This window comes from Talpa europaea (assembly GCF_964194135.1).
Source record: "Talpa europaea genome assembly, chromosome: 9".
Lineage (NCBI taxonomy): Eukaryota > Metazoa > Chordata > Mammalia > Eulipotyphla > Talpidae > Talpa > Talpa europaea.
Genome location: NC_140076.1, coordinates 32,725,067 through 32,747,636, shown reverse-complemented (window position 1 = coordinate 32,747,636; position 22,570 = coordinate 32,725,067). Strand labels below are relative to the sequence as shown.

Genomic DNA, 22,570 nt, shown 5'->3' with positions numbered 1-22,570 from the left:
AAATAGGTATACCATCTTAGAAGAATATAAATAATACTCAAGTTATTACCATTTAGAAAAAAAAATGTGGCCTTTAAACTTTGTTTTCTAAGGTGACTATTGATTAATATTGATTCTAAATGTACCAGTCAATGAAGGACACTAAAAAGAATATATTGCAAAACTATTTCCAGAATGATTCCCTTTCTACTCCAGCAGAATAGTGTGTCTCATTTTTGGTAGTTGTGTTACTTGCAGAGAACTTTTTTTCACTTTTTGAGTGTTTTATGCCAAATCCAGAACTAATTCCTGGTATATTGTCTCAAAGTTTTTTTTTTTTTCAAGTTTTATTTATCTTGAAATTTTAAACCATATTGGGTATTACCCAGTGAAGTGAAGATTTTCCACAATTTAAAGGTTCACAAAAAATTCTAGCATACAAGTAGAATTCATTCTAATGACTGGTAAGATAAGATTGTTGTTGATTATTCTCTGGCTATTTCTTCTCTTAAATAGCTATGTTCGTTGCATTCCAGTAAGAGGAAATATTTCCTTCTTATTTTTTTTAAGGAGGAAATATTTCTTTAGTAAAGCCTCTTAATTCTAGGTGGCAAAACTCTTTATCCTTATTTATTTATTTATTTATTTATTTATTTATTTATTTATTTATTTATTTATTTATTTATTGTGGGACCCTCACCGGTGGCCGTGATCGAACTGGCGCTGCAGAGGCTGTGGGCAGCCTCGCAACCCAGTGCTCAAATGCTGCGCCACCAGGGGAGGCCCAAAACTTGTTATCCTATCATCAGTCCATTATAGTAAAATTTCCTTGCTCAGAGCCCTGTTTTGTGGTTAACATAAGAATTAATTTTATCAGTATTTGACATCTAAAAGAGATCTCTGGGATTTTCATTTTATTTTTATTTTTTATTGTATGTATTTAAAGTGTATAACTTGATGGTTTGGTATTTGCATACATTGTGAAATAATTACCAACCAAGTTAATTAACATATCCATTGCCTCACAAGTTGCCTTTTTTGTGTGCATGTTGAGAACAATTGGCATTTACCTTCCTAATACATTTCAAACAGGACAGTATCACCTATAATCACTATGCTGTACATGAGAGCTCCAGAAATTATTTATCTTGTATAAGTGAAACTTTGTTATTATACATAAAGTAGTCATGCAAAATAATACCTAATGTAGGAAAATTTTTAAAAAACTGGCAAAAGGTATGGGCAGTTCAGAAAAGAGCAAATCCAAATGATTAGTAAATGCATAAAAAATTGTACAGCATCTCAACATGAAGGCAATATGAACTGCAATAATTACTAGATGTTTAATTTCACCTATCCCATTGATAATTAAAAAAATGTGTTCGAAAGCAAGTGTGTTTATACTGGTGAAAAGAGAAATTTTTATGGTCATTTGGAAAACAAGTTTATAATTATGAATATATCACATTTCTTAATCCAGTAAGCGCTTTCCTGGGAATATAACTCATAATTAAGCTCCCTTATTTAGGAAATATGTATAAGGATAATTTTACAGCATTGTTTAAAGTGGCAGCACTGGAAATAAAGTGTGAATATCTTTGAGTGGGAGAACTAATGAGTAAGCATACCAAATCATAGAGGGTAATTTAACCATTTAAAAGAACATGTTAGATCTATACTCAGTTGATTTAGAGGGACTTCCCTGGCACATTATTAAGGGAGATGAATATAATATGCAGAGAGATACCGATAATATGCAGTTTTGGTGATAAAAGATAAAATCCTTATATTTATATAGAAAATAGAAGTTCATGTTTATGAGTATAGAAAAAGGCATAGAAGATGAGTACATAGATGACTGGTAACATTGAAACAAATTGAAGCAAGATCTAAAGAAACAATATTTTAAAATGGTGTCCATAGTAAAGGCACTATAATTCCATTTAACTGAAAAAACAAGTCTTTATATGCATTAAGGAAATTAATGGAAAACTGTTCTACAGTATGCTAATAGTTATTTCAGGGTGGTGAGATTTCAGGTCATTCCTTATATATTTCATTGTTTAACTTTTTACAATGATTATGACAAAAAATAAACTACTTTTATTGTGAGGGGAACAAAGAAAATTAAAGAAAACTAAGTGATACTTTTTACCCTTTTGCAGTTGTGCTATATTGACTCCCAGACTGATGGCGGAATCCCTTCTTACTGTTTTGCTTTAATGGTGATGTTTTTTCTACAACAAAGAAAACCTCCTCTTCTTCCTTGCTTACTTGGAAGTTGGGTAAGCATAAGTTTTGACATATATCTACATGAATGTATGTAGTTTTCTCTTGCAGAGTGTTATGTTCAAATGTTCTAAGCTGGAATTTTAATTTGTCCACCCCCCCTTTTTTTGGTAATAATGTTTCCACTCCTTATTTGGAATGCCTTTTTGTGTAGATTGAAGGCTTTGACCCAAAAAGAATGGATGACTTTCAGCTGAAGGGCATAGTAGAAGAGAAGTTTGTGAAGTGGGAATATAATTCAAGTAGTGCAACTGACAAAAACTCAATTGCTGAGGAAAACAAAGCTAAGGCAGACCAACCAAAAGATGATACCAAGAAGACAGAAACAGACAACCAAAGTAATGCCATGAAGGAAAAGCATGGCAAAGTAAGTTGGTTTTGTTACTGTTTTTTGACTTTTCTGTCTCTAGAATTTGTGATATCTTTGTTTTTTGTTTTTTAAATTTTTAAAAAGATTTATTTTTATACAAGAACTGGGGTATAGGCCAGAGGCACGGAAGGGTGAGAGGATTCACCAGAGACAGAGTGGGGAGCAGAACAGGCAGACAACTGAAATACACTGCTGAGGGGAGCAGCAGGGGAAGCAGGAGAGGTCTGCTGCGCCCTGTGGGTATCTCCCTGGCCGGCCGGGAATCGAACCCACGCTGTGGAGGTTGTGGACAGCTTCACAGTGCTGCGATTAACCCGCTGCGCCACCGGGGAGGCCCAGAATTTGTGATATCTTTGATTGAAGCTATTTTAATGGTAGATTGACTGACCTCAAGTAAACCTCTTGGCCTCATTTTCCTCCTGACTGTGAAGTGAGGGGGGTTGATCTGGTTTAGTTTTCTAGTACCATGATTCCCTAATGAATTCATACCTCATTTTGGAAAACTTGTATTGTTTGAATCATGTCAAGGTAGTTTTTTCTTTTTTCACTTAGATAAAATTTCCTTTAGGATTTGGGCTCTGACCAAAACTTGAACATATGGAAATTATGTTGCCAGATTGGTAGAGAAATAAAGGCCGTGTGCTCCATGAGGGGGTGGCTTATTTAATCATTCAACATTTATTTATTAGGCCTGCTATGTGCCAGGCTTTATCTCAAGTACTAGATAACAAAAGATGAATATCTACAAATTTTGTCCTTCACTATGTGGAGGAAGTAGACACATTATTGTAAAAACATGAACATTGCTAAAATCATTACTCTAACAACACTGAATTATTTGTAGTTCCCTGAGCATATGTTCCTAGTTCATTTAACTCTCCCACTTTCCTAGAATACCTTCCATATTCTCCTCAAACCAACAATACTCTCAGCTAATGATCTTGCTTATTACTTCACTGAGAAAACAAGTGATCAAAAGAGCACTACACATTCCCACCATCTACCGCTTTCTGTACTCATATACTCTGCCTTGCTGCCTCCTTTCATTAAAAGACTCCTCTGTTCCTGTCTAAAGTTGTTTTTCTCTTCCTCTGTATTCAATCCCATTTTTTTAATCTATTCCAGAACATTGTTTTAGCAATTCTTCTCTTTCCTTCCTACATTAGTAATTTTTTCATTTTCTACTGAATCAAACATACTTTTATTTCTGTCATTTTAAAGAAAAATCTCGATACCACCTTCTCCTCCCAGGTTTCCTTTGTTCCTATTTGCAGTAAAAGATCTTGAAAGATGGTTTATATTCACTACTTCTAAAACTGTTCCTCTTTACTCATGTCAGTCTGTTAAAAATCCTATCACCGTTGTCAGTATCTTCCACATTTTAAATCCTATGGTCATTTCTCAATTTTTATCTTTTTTGACTTAACATTTGTCAGTTGATTAATTCCTTCTCTGAAAAATGTTTTAACTTGACTTTCTGGATGCCACACCCATTGGTGATTATTCCTTCTCAGTTCATTTGCTGATTCTTCTTTTCTTCTTAGTTTCTTAATGTTGGAGTGCTTCCAGGTTAAGGCCTTGATCCTCTTTCTTCTGCATCTTTATGTCCTTGATCTCATCCAGTTCCATAGATTTTAAGTACCGTCTGTATGATGTCACCCAAAGTTACTATTTTTTTTTTTTCATTTTGTAATTTTTGCGTAGAAGAACTGAGAATTCACCAGAGAGAGAGTGGGGAATAGAACAGGACTTTATTGAAATACAGTGCTGAGGGGAGATAGGCGAGGTCTGCTGTGCCATATGTGGGTTAGCTCCCTGGCCAGGGATCGAACTCAGGGCATAGTGGTGATAGTGCTGAGACTTAACCCCTAGACCGTCAAGGATGCCTGACTCCCAAATTAAAATCTTCAGCTAAACTTCTCTCCTGTATTCCATAATTATAGCTCTGACTGCCTATTTAATGTTTACTTGTCTCATAGATATCTTAAACTTAACATGTCTAATACTGAGCTCTGGGTTTTTCCCCTCAAACTTGTTCCATGTGCAGTTTTCTCATCTCAGTAAATGGCACTTTATCCTTTCAGTTACTCAGTGAAAAACCTTGAAGTCATCTTTTACCTCTCTCTTCATACCCCAGACCAAGTCTGTCAGGAAATCCTGTCATCTCTCTTTCAGAGCACCTCTCACCACCTCCACTGTTAACAATCTAGTCCTGACCACCATCATCTCTGGCCTGGATTACTACCACAGCCTCAATACATTTGCCTTCGTCGTCCTTTGCCCCTGTAGTCTTTTCTCAGTACAACAGTCAGAATGGTTCCTCTAAAACTTAGGTCATGACTTGGCCTCCCCCCTCTGTGAATTTAAAATGCTTCAGTTTTGCCCCTCATTTCATTTCGAATAAAAACCAAAGAGTTGCTGGAGCCTCCCTGATTGCGCAGGGGTTGGGGACACAGCGCTATTCAACCTATCACCAGCCACTGCAACATGAATTCTATCCCTGGCCAGGGAGCAAACCACATGGTGCAGCAGACCTCTCCTGTGGCACCTACTGCTCCCCTCAGCAGTGTATTTCAGTACATCTGCCTGTTCTGCTCCCCACTCTCTCTGGTGAGTCCTCTCACCCCCCAGACCTCTGGCCTACACACCTGTTCTTGTATGCATAAATAAAATAAATCTTTTTTAAAAACACATAGAATTGGTACTTACAGTCCTATTTTAGTGGTTTGTTCTGTTACCTATTCCTAGAACACTTTCCCTTTCCTTAGAATCATATCTTAAGTGCTATCTTGATCACTCTGTTTAATACCAAAACCATCCTACCCCACATTTCCATTACCTCTTCTAAACCTACTCTACCTTTTCATATTTCCACAGCATTTTTTCCTTGTATTTACTATATAAAAATCTTACTAAGTTTGTTTTTTATTATTCCTCTAGAAAGTACTCTCCAGTAAGGCAAGAATCTTTGTTTTTGTTCACCCACAAATATATCCCAGGTGCTTGGTACATCGCAGGCACTCATTGGATAGTTGTAGCATGGAATGAGGAAATGACTGTTTTATGCCTTTATGCTCCTTAATAGTTACTTGTAAGCCAGTCTTCATCTAGTGAGTTCCTTTAGAATTCAGGCATTCATTGCCTCTTCTATAGACCCACCCTAATTTAGAGGTTCATTTTAGCAAGTAGCCTTCACTGTAATTGTTAAATTATCTCAAAATTTCTCTTCTCATTGTTTAGAATGTAAGACTTCATCTTATTTGATAGACACTATAATATAATGATTATCAACATGGACCTTGAAGCTATGGGATTCTGAATCAAATCCTTGCCCTATATTATTTCATAGAGATCTTAGAATTAATAGTTTATATAGTACTTGGAAGAGGGAATGTTGAAGCCCTGTTTAAATATGTGGACTCTCATTTTTTAAAATATACTTAGCACAGTGCCAGAGATAAAATTGCTTTTAAATAAATGCTTGCCGAATGAAAGAATTAGCCTTTGAAAACCCAGGGCATTTACTTAGATTTTAAAAGTAACTATTGCAATGAGAACTGTAGTAGTTATGCAGTGGTTTGCATACTTGACTTCATGTGAGAATTACTTAGGAAGCTTGAAAATACTAATGGTCAGTCTTGTAAATTAAATCTTTGGAATCTTTGGAAGGGTATAGGAAGTAGGAGTGGTATGGAAATCAGATATCAGTGTATTTCAGTGATCCCACTGTGATTCTAATGTGCCACCAACATTGAGAATTACTGATTTAGTAGAAAGAACACGAAACTCTAGTCTATATATTGGAAATCTGTTCCTAGCTGTGCCACAAACTGCTTTTTGGCAAGTTACTCCTTTATTTCTTTGTTTTTGAAATGGTGGTCTCTTTAAGGTCTTTTTAAAACTAAAAATTCAATGATTATATAGTTCTGTGAAGCTTAAATGAAAAGTATTTTTTCTTTTATAGTCTCCTTTAACTTTGGAAACACCAAATCAGGTATCCCTGGGACAATTATGGTTAGAGCTGCTAAAATTTTACACACTGGATTTTGCTTTAGAGGAATATGTCATATGTGTACGGATACAAGATATTTTAACAAGAGAAAACAAAAACTGGCCTAAAAGGCGAATAGCCATTGAAGGTAAGATGATATGATTGTTGTATTTCATTTGGAGAATATTTTTTTTGTGTGCTTCTGAACCTGTTTCTAAAGCACTGTTATAAATTTTGTCCCTTTGTTTCATAGTACTATACATGGCAGGTTGCCGTTATGTATTTTAGATGAATTCTTTATCAAGCTCGTAACAGTGTTATAGAATTACTACTTAAAGGTTTCCAATCTGTAAGTATGCTGGTTAGGTTACTAGCTTACTTACATTCCTTTATATTTATTTTTTAATTTTGAAATTTTTCAAAAATATATAGAGAAATAGAATAGTTATGACCATTATGTTTTTATGTAAATTTGTGTGGTAAAATTATGTTGAAGTATAATTTTTAAATCTAATTCTTCATTGTGTTCTAAGTGTTTCATCTGTGGATAAGCTATGGGGAAAAAAACAACTGATACTGACAAGCAAGGTTTCATATCCCAAGAAAATTGTTAATAGCTATCTAGAGAGAGAAAATAATGGAATGACTCTCTAGCAATTTCACATCAAAACTTTATAATTACTAGTTGGCCACCTCAACCATGTTCTCATTAATTACCTTACTATTATTTTCTCTCTTTTTTTTTTTAGGTTTTTATTTAATGGCAAAAACAAAAGAAAATTGTTGCTACTTTATTTCCCCTACTCAGTCTGTGGGAACTCTTATTGGGACCTTAGATTAGAAAAACTTCTGGGAAAATGTATCCTGCTGACAATCTATCAGTTAAGATCTGTTTGTGTAAGCTTAGAAATGCAGTTTGTTAGGAGATACTTAGCTATTGACCATTTTCTTTTTTACTAGATCCATTTTCAGTCAAGAGGAATGTTGCACGGAGCTTAAACAGCCAACTTGTTTATGAATACGTGGTGGAGAGATTCAGGGCAGCTTATCGATATTTTGCCTGTCCTCAGAGGAAGGGTGGAAATATATCGACAGTGGATTCCATGAAAAAAAAGAAGGGAAAAATAAGCAATAAGAAACCAGTGAAGTCTGACAGTATGGCTTCCAAATGTTGTGTTGTTCTAGGGGAAAGCACAGGAAAAATAAATGCAGAAACAGGTCAATCTGATAAATATGACGAAGTGGAACATACATCACAGAGATGTATTACTGAAGATGACAGTTTATTGGTAAATGAACTAGATTTGGCTGAACACGGACAGGAATCTTCATCTCTTTCTACCAGTGAAGGCAATGCATTAGAGCCAAAATCAGTTAAGAAACAAGATCATTTAGAGCCTTCAAAAACTTGTTTAAAAAAGGAGCTCAGCCAATGTAATTGCATTAATTATAAATCCCTTGACTGTGATGAATGTGCTGGTACAGACTGCAGGTCAGATTTAGAAACAGAAAGTTCACATCAGATTGTGTGCACTGACACATCTGCTACCTCTTGCAACTGCAAAGCTACAGAAGATGCTTCTGACCTTAATGATGATGATAACCACACCACCCAGGAATTATATTATGTGTTTGATAAGTTTATATTAACCTCTGGCAAGGTAGGACACAGTTTGTAAATGTTTTGTAAAATTTTGTTGTTGTGACTGTAGCTTTTAGATTCAGAAATATAAAAGTAGCTTCTCATATATTGTAACTTTGAATGGTTATTTTGGTACATAATTTTCTTTTGCCTTTTGTATATTTGCCTTTAAAGAATGTATATAACATCCCAAAAGGTTTCAACACTACTACTAGTTGGTTTGCTTCACTTTCTCATATATAAAAGTATTCATTAAAAAAAAAAGTATTCATTACATATTTCATGAAATATGTTTGGCAAAGGCAGCATATATTTTAAACATTGCTTATTTATACATATAAATATGAAATTACGTTTTCTTCCACAGAGGAGAATACAAGACTTGTAAACTCAGTATTGTATCTTAAAGTTTTTTTATTTTGATGGGCAAGAATCGGGAGGAGTATAAAATTACTAAAGATAGTGAAAATAAGATCAGGAAAAAAAAAAAGTGAATGCTCCAGATTCTTACTCTGCCATTACATTTACTTCTCGTTACATTTTGGCATAGGAGTCTTAACCATTTTTAAAAGTGGGATAGTCTGAATTAAAACTTGATAAATTACAGAAAACAAAATTCCCAGTAAACAGAAAATAAGCAATAGCTACTTTGTTAAGAAAAGTCTTAGGTAAATCACAGTTATAATGTACATAACTGAAATAGCAGCACCCAAATTTAAATATGCCATATGTAATAAATGGAATATTTTTTAAAATATTCAATGAAACAGTTTTTATTGTTTTATCAATAATTATTGACAAACTAAAGATTTTAACCTAATTACCAAGCAGTGTTGTTTTTTTTGTAGGGATAGATCTGTAGCATTTTATTTAGCTTGCAGTATTTAGGATATATGGACTATTGAAAGAATGAAATAACCAGCAGATTTTTAGAAAAACCTTAGTTTACATAATTTCAGTTCTCATTTTTTTTAAAAATTGACATAGCATTGCATTATAATTTAAGCTTAAGGTCTTTTTTTTTTTTTTTAAAGATTTATTTATTTATACAAGAACTTTATACAAGGCCAGAGGCATGAGAGGGTGAGAGAATTCACAAGAGACAGAGTGGGGAGCAGAACAGACAGATCACTGAAAACACTGTTGAAGGGAGCAGTGGGTGAGACAGGAGAGGTCTGCTATGCCATGTGGGTATCTCCCTGGCTGGCTGGGAATCGAACCCACACTGCAGAGGCTGCGGACAGTTTCACAGCGCTACGCTCAACCCACTACACCACTGGGGAGGTCCATAAGCTTAAGGTCTTTATTGTTGAGAATCAGTGTGCATGTATTCTTCATTAAGTTATACTTTATTTTTTCTTTCTGAAGACTTTTTTTAGGGTAGTCGTTCTCCAGTTCTAATTTTTCTGGTTATTGCTAGCATTTTCCTGGAATTACCTGGTAATTATATAATTTAAAAAGTGCTATGAAAGGCAGATAGAAGTTATTAGGGTGCTGTTAATTAGCTCACAGTACGGTATCCTCACAAATAGACGTTTCTGTATATAATTTCCATCAGAGTGCATGGGTAGGTAAGTCTAGGCTAACCCTGAGGGAGGAAACTTGCTCTAGGATCTAGGCATATTACAATAAAGAAAAGAGCAGTGCACTTTCTTAATCACATGTGTTTTTTCTAACTATTTGGGGTAATTTTTTTGCTATTTTAGCTACATGTCTGGTAGTCTATTGAAATACTTCCACAGTGGCAGTATAGGTTTTGAAGTGTGTGGCTATTGAGTTAAGAGTTGTTTCTTATAAGAAGCTAGTTTTTAGAGTTCAGTCCTACAGTGTGTAGTGTCTTGAGAATCATGCTAATGTAATAAATTGAACTAACTAGCCAATCCAGGATTCTGTAACTGATTATAAAGGAAACAAATGGAGTGAAATGAAAGGTGCTACATGACATTTCTTCTAATCTACTTTGTTAAAGATCTCAATAGATTAAAATGTAATGCATGTATTTCATGTGGGTACTGATCAAACTTGGAATTAACTCATACCTTTGCATCTTGTGGTATTTCCTGTATCTTACATCTTCAGGTAAATCAGATCTGTGGTAATATTTTACTGGGGGAGAAAGTTAAAGTGATTTACTCAAAATATGAAATTTTATTTTTAACACTGAATTCCATTAATATGCTTCCTTTTTTTTTTTTAACCTCTTGAAAGCACAGATTATTAGAACTTATATAAAAGCTTTTTTTGGACCTACTTTCTAAGTGATGATAAAGTCTCACAATACTTTATTAAATTATTAGATTTTTCTTTTTTTTTTTTAACCTATGCATAGCCGCCAACAATAGTATGCAGCATCTGCAAAAAGGATGGCCATTCAAAAAATGATTGTCCAGAGGATTTCAGGAAAATTGATCTAAAACCTCTACCACCAATGACAAATCGTTTTCGGGAAATACTTGATTTAGTATGTAAAAGATGTTTTGGTAAGTCTTTTACTATTATAACTATTGCGACTAGATTCTTTCTTATATTTTCAACATTTATTTTCTTATTTAAAAACAGTTTGCTTACATTTTGTTTTAGCAGAAACTTTTGAATAGTTGGTGTCCCTACCACAAATATTTATTAGATGTGTGTTATGTGCAGGTCACTGTGGTAAATGCCAAGGGAAATAGAGTTCATATGCATTGCTTTTAAGGAGCTTAGACTCCTGATCTGTGCTGTTTAATATACTTGCTATTTACATTTAAATTGATTAAAGTTCCTCAGTATACTACCCACATCTAAAGTACTGCGTAGCCACATGTGGCTAATGCTGCTGCATTGAACAGTCTAGATAGGGAGCAATTCTATTATTGCGGCATACAGCACTGCTGTAGATGAATGTATAAAAAGTATGTATATGTATTTGCTATAATTGGAAGCAGAATATATTTCTTGCTATAGTACAGGCTAACAATATGCAATACAGGGCCTCCCCTGGTGGCGCAGCGGTTGAGCACTAGGCTGCAAAGCTGCCCACAGCCTCTGCAGTGCCGGTTCGATCCCTGGCCGCCAGCAAGGGTCCCACATGGCGCGCGGACCTCTCCTGCCACTCCCGCTGCTCCCCTCAGCAGTGTATTTCGTCAGTCTGCCTGTTCTGTTCCCTGCTCTGCCTCTGGTGAAGTCTCTCACCCTCCCAGGCTTCTGACTGTACCCAGTGCTTGTATAAATAAATAAATAAATCTTTAAAAAAATATATGCAATACAAATACAGTTCTAACTGGAGTGGGTGAGAAGAATTGAAATTAAAGATAAGGTCTTTGAGATGACCCTTCGACTGTATTTTCAGATACAGGAGATTATGGATAAAAGCATAGGACATTTAATTTCTTTGTGAGAATAATTGCCTTAGATTTTAGAGTATAAGACAGGTAATAGAAGGAGATAAGACTATAAAGCTATTTGGAGGGAACCTTACATACCTTTATTCAATAACAAACATTTATGGTATAATTGGGATAAACCTTTACAAGACATTTTTAAATTATATGCTGTGTCCCAAGTAAGATAAAATTTCTGATGTCATAATATTTAATGCTCCAGCATATTCCCTTTCCTGTTTGTTTTTTTTTAAGATTTTTTTTTAAAGGTTTATTCATTTATGCGTACAGAGCTCTGGGGTACGGGCCAGAGATACTGGGGGGTGGGGGGTGAGAGGACTCACCAGAGACAGAGTGGGGAACAGAACGGGCAGATTGAAATACACGCTGAGGGGAGCAGCGGCTGAGACAGGAGAAGTCTGCTGTGCCATGTGGGTTTCTCCCTGGCTAGCCAGGGATTGAACTCCTGCTACAGAGGCTGCGGATTGCTTCATAGTGTGGTGCTTAACCCCTTGCACCACCAGGGAGGCCTTCTTTCCTGTTCTTAACCCTACCTCCTGCCAAGCAACTGTTTGTTTTTTTACTGTAATTTGTAGAGTTTTATTTAAATAGAATCACAAAGAATGTATCTTTTTATTTGACTTCTTTCACATATCATAATTATTTTGAGGTTTATTCATGTTGTACTCTTTATCCATGGTTCATTACATTTTATTGCTGAGTTGTGTTCCATTGTATGATTATACCACAATTTGTTTATCATTCACTTGATGAATATTTGACCTGTTTATACATTTTAACTATTACAAATCTACTGTATGCTCTCATGTATGGATCTATATATGGACATATGCTTTAACTTCTCTTAGGTAAATACCTAGGAGTAGAATGGATATATCATGAGTTTAAAAAAAAATTATTTATTTATACAAGCACTGGGGTAACAGGCCAGAGGCACGGGAGGGTGAAAGAATTCACCAGAGACAGAGTGGGGAGCAGAACAGGCAGACTGAAATACACTGCTGAGGGGAGCAGCAGGCGAGACTGGAGAGGTCTGCTGCGCCATGTGGGAATCTCCCTGCCCAGCCCAGAATTGCACTGGTGCTGCAGAGGCTTTGGACAGCTTCACAGCGCTGCACTCAACCTGCTGCGCCACCAGGGAGGCCCTGTATCATGACTTTTAAAAGCATATTTATTAAGATATAATTCACTACATTTCTTTTTATTCAGTCATTTCTCTCGCTATGGAATCATGGGCATTTTATACTTTGGGCTGTAATCTAATACTGCTTAATTTTGTTGCTCAAGTTCTAGATTTGGTAGTTGGATTTCTTTTAGTTGGTTCCTTTGTCTCTTTGATATGATCAATATGTGGGGGCTTTTTGCTTTGTTTTTTTGCACATTCTTAATTTTTAACAATTCAAGATGCTCTGGGCTTATCATGCCCTAGTCCTAGAACATTTTTATCCAAAGAGCCTCCAGTTTAATTTATTGGAGAATAGTATTAGAAACCAAGATTTGAGTGTCATTGCTTTTAGACTCTGAACAAGAAAATGTATCAATCCATGTATATATCTACACATACCTATATATATTTCTGCCATCTTGTCTGTAATAAGCTAAATATAACTTTGTACTCATGTCTCCAATTCTAATACATTACCATATGGCTTATTCTAGCCTGTTTTCCCTGCTTTTCTCTTAAGTTTCCCACTCCAGCAGAGAAAAATCTGGTTCCTACCATCGACCATCCACTCATTTAATTGTTCCATTTAAGTGTACTGATTAGCATGATCACAAAATGTTAATCCTATACCCCTATAAGCAACAACTTTATCAATTGAAGTACAATGCTTATGTAGAGTTCAGTTTGCCCTTGGTCTTATAATAAGACTTTACTCATTTGAAAAGTTATTTAGGTCACCACCTTTTCCCACATTCACTTGAATGAAGTTGTCTTACACATTTGTAATAAAGTTAATTTGTTACAGTCTGCATTTCCATGTTAACACTCACCTCCTAGGTGATTTTTTTAAAAAGATACTTATTTATATATACAAGAACTGGGGTACAGGCCAGAGGTTTGGGGGCTGAGAGGATTCACCAGAGACAGAATGGGAAACAGAACGGGCAAATTGACTGGAATACACTCCTGAAGGAAGCAGCAGGCAAGACAGGAGAGGTCTGCTGCGCCGTGTGGGTCAGCTCCCTGGCGGGGGACCAAACTCATGCTGCAGTGGTTGAGAATAACTTCATAGGTTGTGTCTTTTTTTTTTTTTAATATATTTCTTACATCATTTTTCATTTTTGCACAATGTATGCACTTTATCTTGGTTATATTCCCCATATAATTGCACCCCCCTTATTTTGACCCCAATCCCTGCTCTCTTTCCCCCCAGCCCCACCGCACGTAGTGTGTCTCTGGTTTATAGTTGCTTGTTGATGGTGATTTTTTTTCTTTTTTTTTAAATTTCTTTATTATAGTTATTCTGTTTCCTGGTCCCTTATTTAAGTTTTCTAAATTCCTGCTATGAATGAGACTGTCTGGTAATTTTCTTTTTCTTTCTGGTTTATTTCACTGAGCATGATCCCTTCCAGCTCCATCCATGTTGCTGCAAATTGCAAGAGTTTATCTTTTTTGATTGCTGAGTAATATTCCATTATGTGTTCTTCTTGATCCAGTCACTCCTAGATGATTTTTTAAGAATTTGCATACCATAAGGTTCACTCTTTGAACTGCAGAGTTCTGTGGGTTTTGATAAGTGCAGCACTTAATGCATTACTGTTAGCTTATACAGAATAGTTTCACCAGTCTTAAAAATAAAATCACCTGTGTTTCAACTGTTCAGCTTGCTCTTCCAATCACTGATGTTACATTTGTTTTTCAAAAGCTGTATACTAGTTTAATTCATTACAATGAATTTTGCTATTTTGTTCCTGTTACCTCATTATTTCTTGGGGATGAGTCTGCAATGGGTGATAGAAGAAAAGAAACAGACTGTGTTATTTGGAAAAAAAGAATATAAATGAAATAGCTAGTAAAATGAAAAGACAGTATAAACTAAACTGCCAAAGAGTTTGGAAACAAGGTAAATTTTATTTAGGACAGGTCATGGTTGGGCAAAGAAACTTGACTAGGAAGATAAGAATGTTGAACAGGCATTTGAGGAAACTGTTAGAATTGAATGGATCAGGTGCCTAGTGTAACAGTATGTGGGCATAGTTTTAACAGGAGGGAAAACCAAGCATATATATGACAGACAATGGAATATCTGAAGAAAACAATATTAAATAATTTGTAGAAATTATATCTTGTAGATAGTTCATAGTGAAAATTAGGTGAAATGTATGTAGATCTATTTTTTTTTTAAATATTTTATTTATTTATTTATACAAGCACTGGGTACAGTCAGAAGCGCGGGAGGGTGAGAGAATTCACCAGAGCCAGAGCGGGGAGCAGAGCAGGCAGAAGGACTGAAGTACACTGCTAAGGGGAGCAGCGGGCGGCAGGAGAGGTCTGTGCGCCATGTGGGACCCTCCTCCGGTGGCCGGGGAGCAGCCGGGGATTGAACCGGCACTGCAGAGGCTGCGGGCAGCTTCTCAACCCAGCGCTCAACCGCTGCGCCACCGGGGAGGCCCAATAGATCTATTTTTTCTGTTGTCCTTCTGTCTGTTCATTCCCCATAAAAGTTCTGGTTTTAAAGTTAGAAAATCCACATAAAGAAATTTTAAGTGATGTTTTTAGGGTAAAAAATTGAAGATATTTTCATAGTCTATTTTCATTACTTTTAACTTTTCCTTTTTCTTTTGTTAACTTAGATGAGTTATCACCACCTTTCTCTGAACAACACAACAGGGAGCAAATTTTAATTGGCTTGGAAAAGTTTATTCAAAAAGAATATGATGGTATGTCATATATTAAAAACTTACTGCTTTTTAAAATTATAGTCACCTGATCACTAATTTTAAACGTGGTTATTGAATGTTTTGTGTTAGGTACTATTGTAGGTACTGGGGATATAGTGCTAGTAAAATGGATGATATACCTCTGTTTTCATTAAGCTTATATTAAGAGGGAAGACAATCAGCAAACTAATAGGTATGTAATATAGAGAAATAACAAATCCCATAAAAGTGCAGGAGTTAAAACAATTGTTAATGGGTTATTACATTAATTTTCTCTAATAGGGTGACATTTAAGCAGAACTATGAATACTATAAAATAGCAAGTAACATAAATATCCAAGGAGAGAGCATTCTAGAAAGAAAGAAGAAAAGTACAGACACCCCAAGAACTGAATTGTTTTGGCATGTTAGAAGACTGGCCAGAAGTCACTGTGGCTAGACTAGAGTGTTATAATAGGAAGATGAGGTTAGAGAGGTAGCATAGTGATGGAATCATAGGGTCTTATTCCTGTTGTTAGAAGGACTTTGAATTTTATTTTGTGTCTGGATTTTGACACTGTTGACTTGATTTTAAGTAAGTAAAATGCAGGTCCATAAGAATAGAAGCAAGCAGAACATTTAGGAGGCCGTTGCATCAGTTCAAATGAGACATAATAGTAATTTGGAAAAGTAAATAAGAAGTGGTCAGGTTTAGAATTTATGTTGAATGTAGAGTTACCAGAATTTGCTGATGCCTTATAAGTTAGTTGTATAAAAAAGAAAGGTGTCAAGGATGGTTTCTGTTTTGACTCTTTAGATGAATGGTATGGTTTAACTGAGATGGCACAAATAGCAAAAGATACAGATTTTGAGCACAGCTGTAAAGAATCAAGAGTTCTGTGGGTCGACTATTTCAGAAAAGAGTATAGTTTGATTTTTAATCCCAATGATACTTTACTTTTAAAAGATGATCTGTTATGTACTGTGTAATTGTATTTAAAAAATTTTGTTAAAACAGTGATCAGATCTAATTCCCTGTTATATCAAATTCATGTACATTTTTTTTTTTTACTAGTGTGCAGAGCTGCTTTTATATTTCTCAGTTGTCATTGAAACTTCAAGTAGGGTATCAGAACTGGATGGTGCATTAAGTTTTGAAAATACATTATCTAAATGTGTAGTCTACAAAAATTAACAGGGAAAAAAAGCCCAATTACATCAAACCAGGGCTTATTTGAAGTAACAGCTGCCAGAATGGCACTAAATGTGAAGACAAACCCTGTCATAATTAATATCAAATGGAATAATCATTCACTTTTGGAGAAGAGTTCTTTTTACTAAAATATCTGTAAAACCATTTAAAGCATTTAAAGTTTGCCCCCCAAAAAGAGTTTATTTCCTAGAGGTGAATCTCTAAATACTGATTTTAATTATTGATAGTGATGTTGGGAATGAATAAAAGATGAATTTATGAGATAGTTAAGATAGAAGATGCTAAAGGAATGATGATTGTTTAGATGTGGAGCTCGAGAGAGGTATTAAGGACTACATATATATTTTTGCCTTCAGTAACTGCATTCTGGGGAACTGGTTGTATTTGCTGAGAATAGGGATGATAGGAATAATAGTAGGTTTGGAGAAAGTTCATAGTTTAGACTCATTGAGTTTTATGACATCAGGTAAAATGGAAATGGCATATACGTGGGTGTGGGAGCTTGGGTAGAAGATCTGGACTTCAGATGGATAGTTCAGAATTTCTAAGGCTATCTGAGTACCCTCTTAAGAATGCAGGATCCACTAGAAATGGACAAGATCATCTTGTGTTAGGCCAATAGTGGCTAAGAGAAGATTCTTCTTCCCTGCTAATTATAAAAATATATTTTGCTTGTTTCCCTTTGATTAGAAAAAGCACGATTGTGCTTATTTGGCTCTTCTAAGAATGGATTTGGCTTTCGTGATAGTGATCTGGATATTTGCATGACTCTGGAAGGCCATGAAAATGCAGAGGTAAGAGTTAGTGTTTGGAAAAGGATGTGGACATTTATTTTCTTCAGTGATGGGTCTATTTTTGGTTAGTATTGATAAAAATGTATGGTATCATTCTTTGTATAAAAAATTAGTAATATCTATTTGAAATGTAAAAATGCGTTAGACTTAACATTTAGAAGACGCTCATGCTTAAATTAAGTGAATCTGTTTTAGTAATTTCATAATGCAAAATTCACATCACTGAGAATTACAAGTACTTTGTAATGAAGATTAATGGAATTGGAATTTTTTCATTAAAACGAGTGAAAAGCTGATGCTTTAGTTCAGTAGTGAATGTTGATCGTGTTTATTCTTGGCTTTTCATAGCTCTTTCATTAGGTGATCTTTAAATCAGTAACAATAGAAAATAAAGGTGGACATTTCATTTATAAATGAATTGTGTCCTACATGTTAATTGTAATTTTGGGGCTTTCAGAACACATTTTTTTCTATAGAAGCACTGTGTATAACTGTTCTAGGATGACTTTTTAGAAACTCATATTGGGTGGGGAGGGAAACTAACATTTATTAAATTCCCAGTATACACTTTTACATACATTATCTCATTTCACTCTTACAACCACCTTCGAGGTAGATATTATTTCCCCCATTTTACAGATGAGGAAACTGAGGCTTTGAGAGATAAACTGACTTGCCCAAGTCACACAGCTAGTAATTGTTGGAGCCGGAATTCGTACCAAGGTCTGTCTGACTCCAGAGTTCATGCTCTTTCCATTGTATCTCACTGCTTCTTTGTAATTTATTTAACCCATAATGTAGCTAAGTATAGTACTAATAGTATGGTAGAACTTAACCACTACTTTATGAAGTTGAAAGCTTTCTGAGTTACACCTGAGATGCCAGGAGCAGACCTTCCCCCAGAGCAGTCTCAGCATTGAGTGTGGCTACTTACACGTGCCTTCTTTGTGTACTAGGTCTCAGCAGTGGGAATAAGATTATCCAAGCTCTGGTAAAGAAAGGGACTGATGGGACAGGGAAGAAGTGGTGTCCCAGACCTTCTTATGACAACTGAAAAAGGGAATCCTATAGTTGCTTGTTCCTTTACCAGCATAGCTATTGGTTATTTATGTTTCAAAATCAAGGACTGCTTGTAAGATTGGGGTGTGGCCAAGCTTCTGGCATCTGAAGTGGTGTCAGTAGAGCCTCTGTTATATTATAAAAGAATTCAGCAGAATAGTGTGCCTATGTGTTTTTGAAATAGTTTCTGTAAAAGGTGCTTTTTTAAATGGTTAAAATCAGAGTAAAGATGGCAGAGACACCTGGTAAAGCCAATTTCTGGCCCTCAAAAATTGCTTCTGGTATTAATCTTGTTCTGTAAAGAAACTGAAAAGTTGCCACTACTTTTTAGTTCTCCTTAACTAACTTCTTAACTACTTCCCCATCTACTGGGGAAAGAGGTTGACCCTTCCATTTTGAAGAACAAAAATTGAGGAAATAGAAAATGATTTTATCCAGGGAGGAAATTAGGGTTTTAGGTATCCTCATTATAAAATTTAATAGACTTCTAATCACTAAAGGTTGTATATTATATATAATCTGTAGCATTCACATTGAAAAATTGAAACAATGAGAAAGAATGAATTTTCTTCCCTGATGAGCCATAATCAAAACTTAGAACTTATTATCAATTATACCCTTGTGTAATGAAGAGAAAAATAATCTCTTATTATGTATTAAGTAGTAACTAAAGATTCCTAGATTTCTAGTAACTAGAAATCTCCATTTAAGCTGCAATGGCTACTACTCTTTTATAGCTAAAAAGAGTTTCTTGGGGATACACAGAAGTGATTTTAGTGGTATGTGGGCTTTGATATATATACCCTTAAGTTTAATCCTGTTAATTTATAATGCCATTATCTTTTCTATTCTTGTATTTTGGTTATCATTACCATACTAACTCTGCTGTCTCTAGTTTTTAAGAAAGAAATATTTTTTAAATTTGCAGAGGTAAGAATTTCTTTGAAGAAGTAGATGCTGGTAGTAATATGGTTATTTTTTCTTTTCTTCATCAACATAATAGTAAATGACTTACAGGCTTAAAGTGCTTATTTTGTGCCAAGCATGCTGCTGAATGCTTTACATGTCTTCTGTAATACATGTCTTCTGTAATCTTTTAAACTACTTTGTAACATAGGAGTTTGTGATTATTTTTATGTTACAAATAGTAGTATAAGCCTCAGAGGTGGTAAGCATCTGGTTAAAGGTACAAAGCTAGTCAATACTTAAATATTTCAATCTAGGTTTGTCTAAATTCACAACTTATGTTCTTAATCACTATAATGTTTTTACCTTCATCAAACCCATTTCTATTTGTCTATTCATGTATTTGAAAACATTCTCTTGTGCTTCTTAAGCTTCAGTGTGGATATGAAATACCTTGGGATCTTGTGAAAATGCAAAATATGATTCACTACACTGGGTTGGGGCCTGAGAATCTATTTCTATCCCTTTTCCAGATGATGCTGATATTACTGCAGGTCTATGGACCACATACTTTGAGTGGAAAGGTTATGTAGAGCTTATGACTGGAGATGTGAAATGCTAGTATTAAATACCTAGACTTTTTAAAGGACAGTTGCACAAGACCAAATTGAGCCAGAGAAACTTTAATTTAATATTTCTTTTGTTTTTTAGAAATTGAATTGTAAGGAAATAATTGAAAATTTGGCGAGAATTCTTAAGAGACATCCAGGTATGAATTTTAAATTATAGCTTTAAAACAAAATATGTTTTAGCTTTAAGAAAATTGTTTAACCTAGTGAATTTTGTTGTTTTTAAATAGGTTTAAGAAACATTTTGCCTATAACTACTGCCAAAGTGCCTATAGTAAAATTTGAACACAGACGAAGTGGGTTAGAAGGTGATATCAGTTTATATAATACATTGGTAAGTTTTTCTTTCTCTACAGACCCAGGTATGGTTACTTCATATGTTAAAAGTGTACAGATTACTTATTATATCTTTAAGTTTCAAATATGAACAGTATAAGGAAAAAATATTTTCTAAATTATCTTTGATGTTTTCTTCTGAATAAATACAATTTTTATTTAACTCATTTATAGGTATTTGAAGTTTTTACATTTACTTATATTAGGAGTGGATTATTTCTTGTAAATTTAATTTTAATACATTTGAAATGCTTTTATATATGGAATTATCTTTCAGGCTCAACATAACACAAGAATGCTAGCTACTTATGCAGCTATTGATCCTAGAGTACAGTACTTGGGATATACTATGAAAGTGTTTGCTAAGGTAATTATGAAAAATTTAATGATCTGTTTTCATATAATCTAGGTTAAAGGCAGTTAAAGTGAAACGTACTGATGCCAAACTTGTGAAAAATATCATATTATTTTTTTCTTAACTGAGTTTTTTAAAAAACTATTAGATGGTTCAAATTTATACCTATTAATGTGGTTCTTAATTTTTTTCCTGTTTGTGCTTTATTCCCACGTGCAACACTTTAGTAAATTATCGGTGCAATAATGGTTTTCAATCTCAGGCATGGGACTTGGCATACCGCCCTAATTAAAAATTTAATGATGTATTTTCCTGGCCAAGAAAAAAAAATAATGCCAATAAAATCTTTCGTTTCTCCTGTTATAACACTTAACAATAATTGAATCCTTTTTTCCTAAATTTATAAATTCCATGAGAGTTGAGCCCTCTCTGTAGTTCTGTATAGCACCTGCTTTAAGGTAGTTTTTCAGTCAGTAGTTAATTTTGTGAATGTGTTGCTGGAAGGGTTTTAGTACAGGAGTGATTTAATAACATATTCCTTTTCTAAAGCCTACACTACCTGACAGTAAACATATTTGTTTAGTTATCCCTATATGTGTCTTTGTGGATAGAGGACATCTTAGAAAAGAAAGGCATCGAATTACATATTACAAACCGTATGTGATACAGCATCTTTTCTGGATTCACCTAATAAAATTGAGTTTAACATAAGAGTTCTGGAGTTTTGGTAATGAAACAAGTGATTCATGTCAGAGAATCATTCATCCCCTTTGTGAATCCTTAAGTAAGGAAAGTCTCTGAGGATTCTTTTAAGGTTTTTTCTTTAATTAGAACTCTTTATGAATACTTATATAGTTCATAATTCAGAAGGTTTTAAGAGGTATATGTTGGAAAATCTCTCTACCGCACTTAACTTAATAGCCAGCCAGTGCCTCTTGCTGGAGACAAATGGTAAAATTTCTTCTGTACTTTTCAGAAATAGATTATACCAATATAAGCAAATGGATTCATTTCCCTCCTCCTTTTAATATATTGAAAATAGTATGTTGTACTTTGCTTTTTTCTCTGAGCAATAAATTTTGGAGATTTAGTCATTACACATATACTTTTGGCATATTTGCAGGTTAAATTGTTAGAATTCTAGGTATTGCCAAATTATTCTTCATAGAATTTATAGCAGTTTATATTATCATTTGTAATGTGTAAGCGTTCTGTTTACCCACACCTTTTATAATTCTCATTTGTGAACTTTTGGGTATTTGCCAGTTTGATAAGCTTAAAAAATTGCTGTCTTAATCAGTACTTCTGTGTGGAATAAGATTCTGAAGCTTTATTTTCAATTGTGTTTCTATAGCGATGTGACATTGGAGATGCTTCCAGGGGAAGTTTATCTTCATATGCTTATATCCTTATGGTGTTGTATTTTCTGCAGCAGAGAAAACCACCTGTTATCCCTGTTCTACAAGAGGTAGGTGTTTAAGAAAACTGTAAAGGAGTTTCTTCTAAAAACAATCAATCTAAATAGAATAGATCTTGCTCAGTTCATGAGCTCAAGGAGTTTTTCGTTGTGGACATCCTAAGTTTTCTCCTTCCATTAACGGTATAGTAAAATAGTGTACCTTTTTGAAAATTTATTATGGGATCCTGTAGAATAGCAAAAGAATATCTTATGCAGCATTTGTGTATTTCACATCTTAGAATACTTCAGATGATTAAGAAATTATTGTGTCAACTGTTTTTAGCATAAGTAAATTGAAAAAAAT

The 22,570-nt window shown here is 34.6% G+C and overlaps 1 protein-coding gene across 3 annotated transcripts in view; it reads left to right on the top strand.

The window, feature by feature from the left end:
* The window catches only part of TUT4 (terminal uridylyl transferase 4), a gene marked incomplete at both ends in the record, with an annotated part of 74,074 nt that overhangs the window by 29,620 nt on the left and 21,884 nt on the right, over positions 1 to 22,570 (top strand). For all 3 annotated transcript variants that reach the window (XM_084241577.1, XM_084241576.1, XM_084241575.1), the window contains 11 exons: positions 2,145 to 2,264; positions 2,423 to 2,635; positions 6,603 to 6,777; positions 7,590 to 8,290; positions 10,601 to 10,751; positions 15,450 to 15,536; positions 17,419 to 17,522; positions 20,199 to 20,256; positions 20,347 to 20,450; positions 20,730 to 20,819; positions 22,162 to 22,275. In XM_084241577.1, the coding sequence (XP_084097703.1) occupies positions 2,145 to 2,264; positions 2,423 to 2,635; positions 6,603 to 6,777; positions 7,590 to 8,290; positions 10,601 to 10,751; positions 15,450 to 15,536; positions 17,419 to 17,522; positions 20,199 to 20,256; positions 20,347 to 20,450; positions 20,730 to 20,819; positions 22,162 to 22,275 (1,917 nt within the window). The remainder of the gene's footprint in view (positions 1 to 2,144; positions 2,265 to 2,422; positions 2,636 to 6,602; positions 6,778 to 7,589; positions 8,291 to 10,600; positions 10,752 to 15,449; positions 15,537 to 17,418; positions 17,523 to 20,198; positions 20,257 to 20,346; positions 20,451 to 20,729; positions 20,820 to 22,161; positions 22,276 to 22,570) is intronic.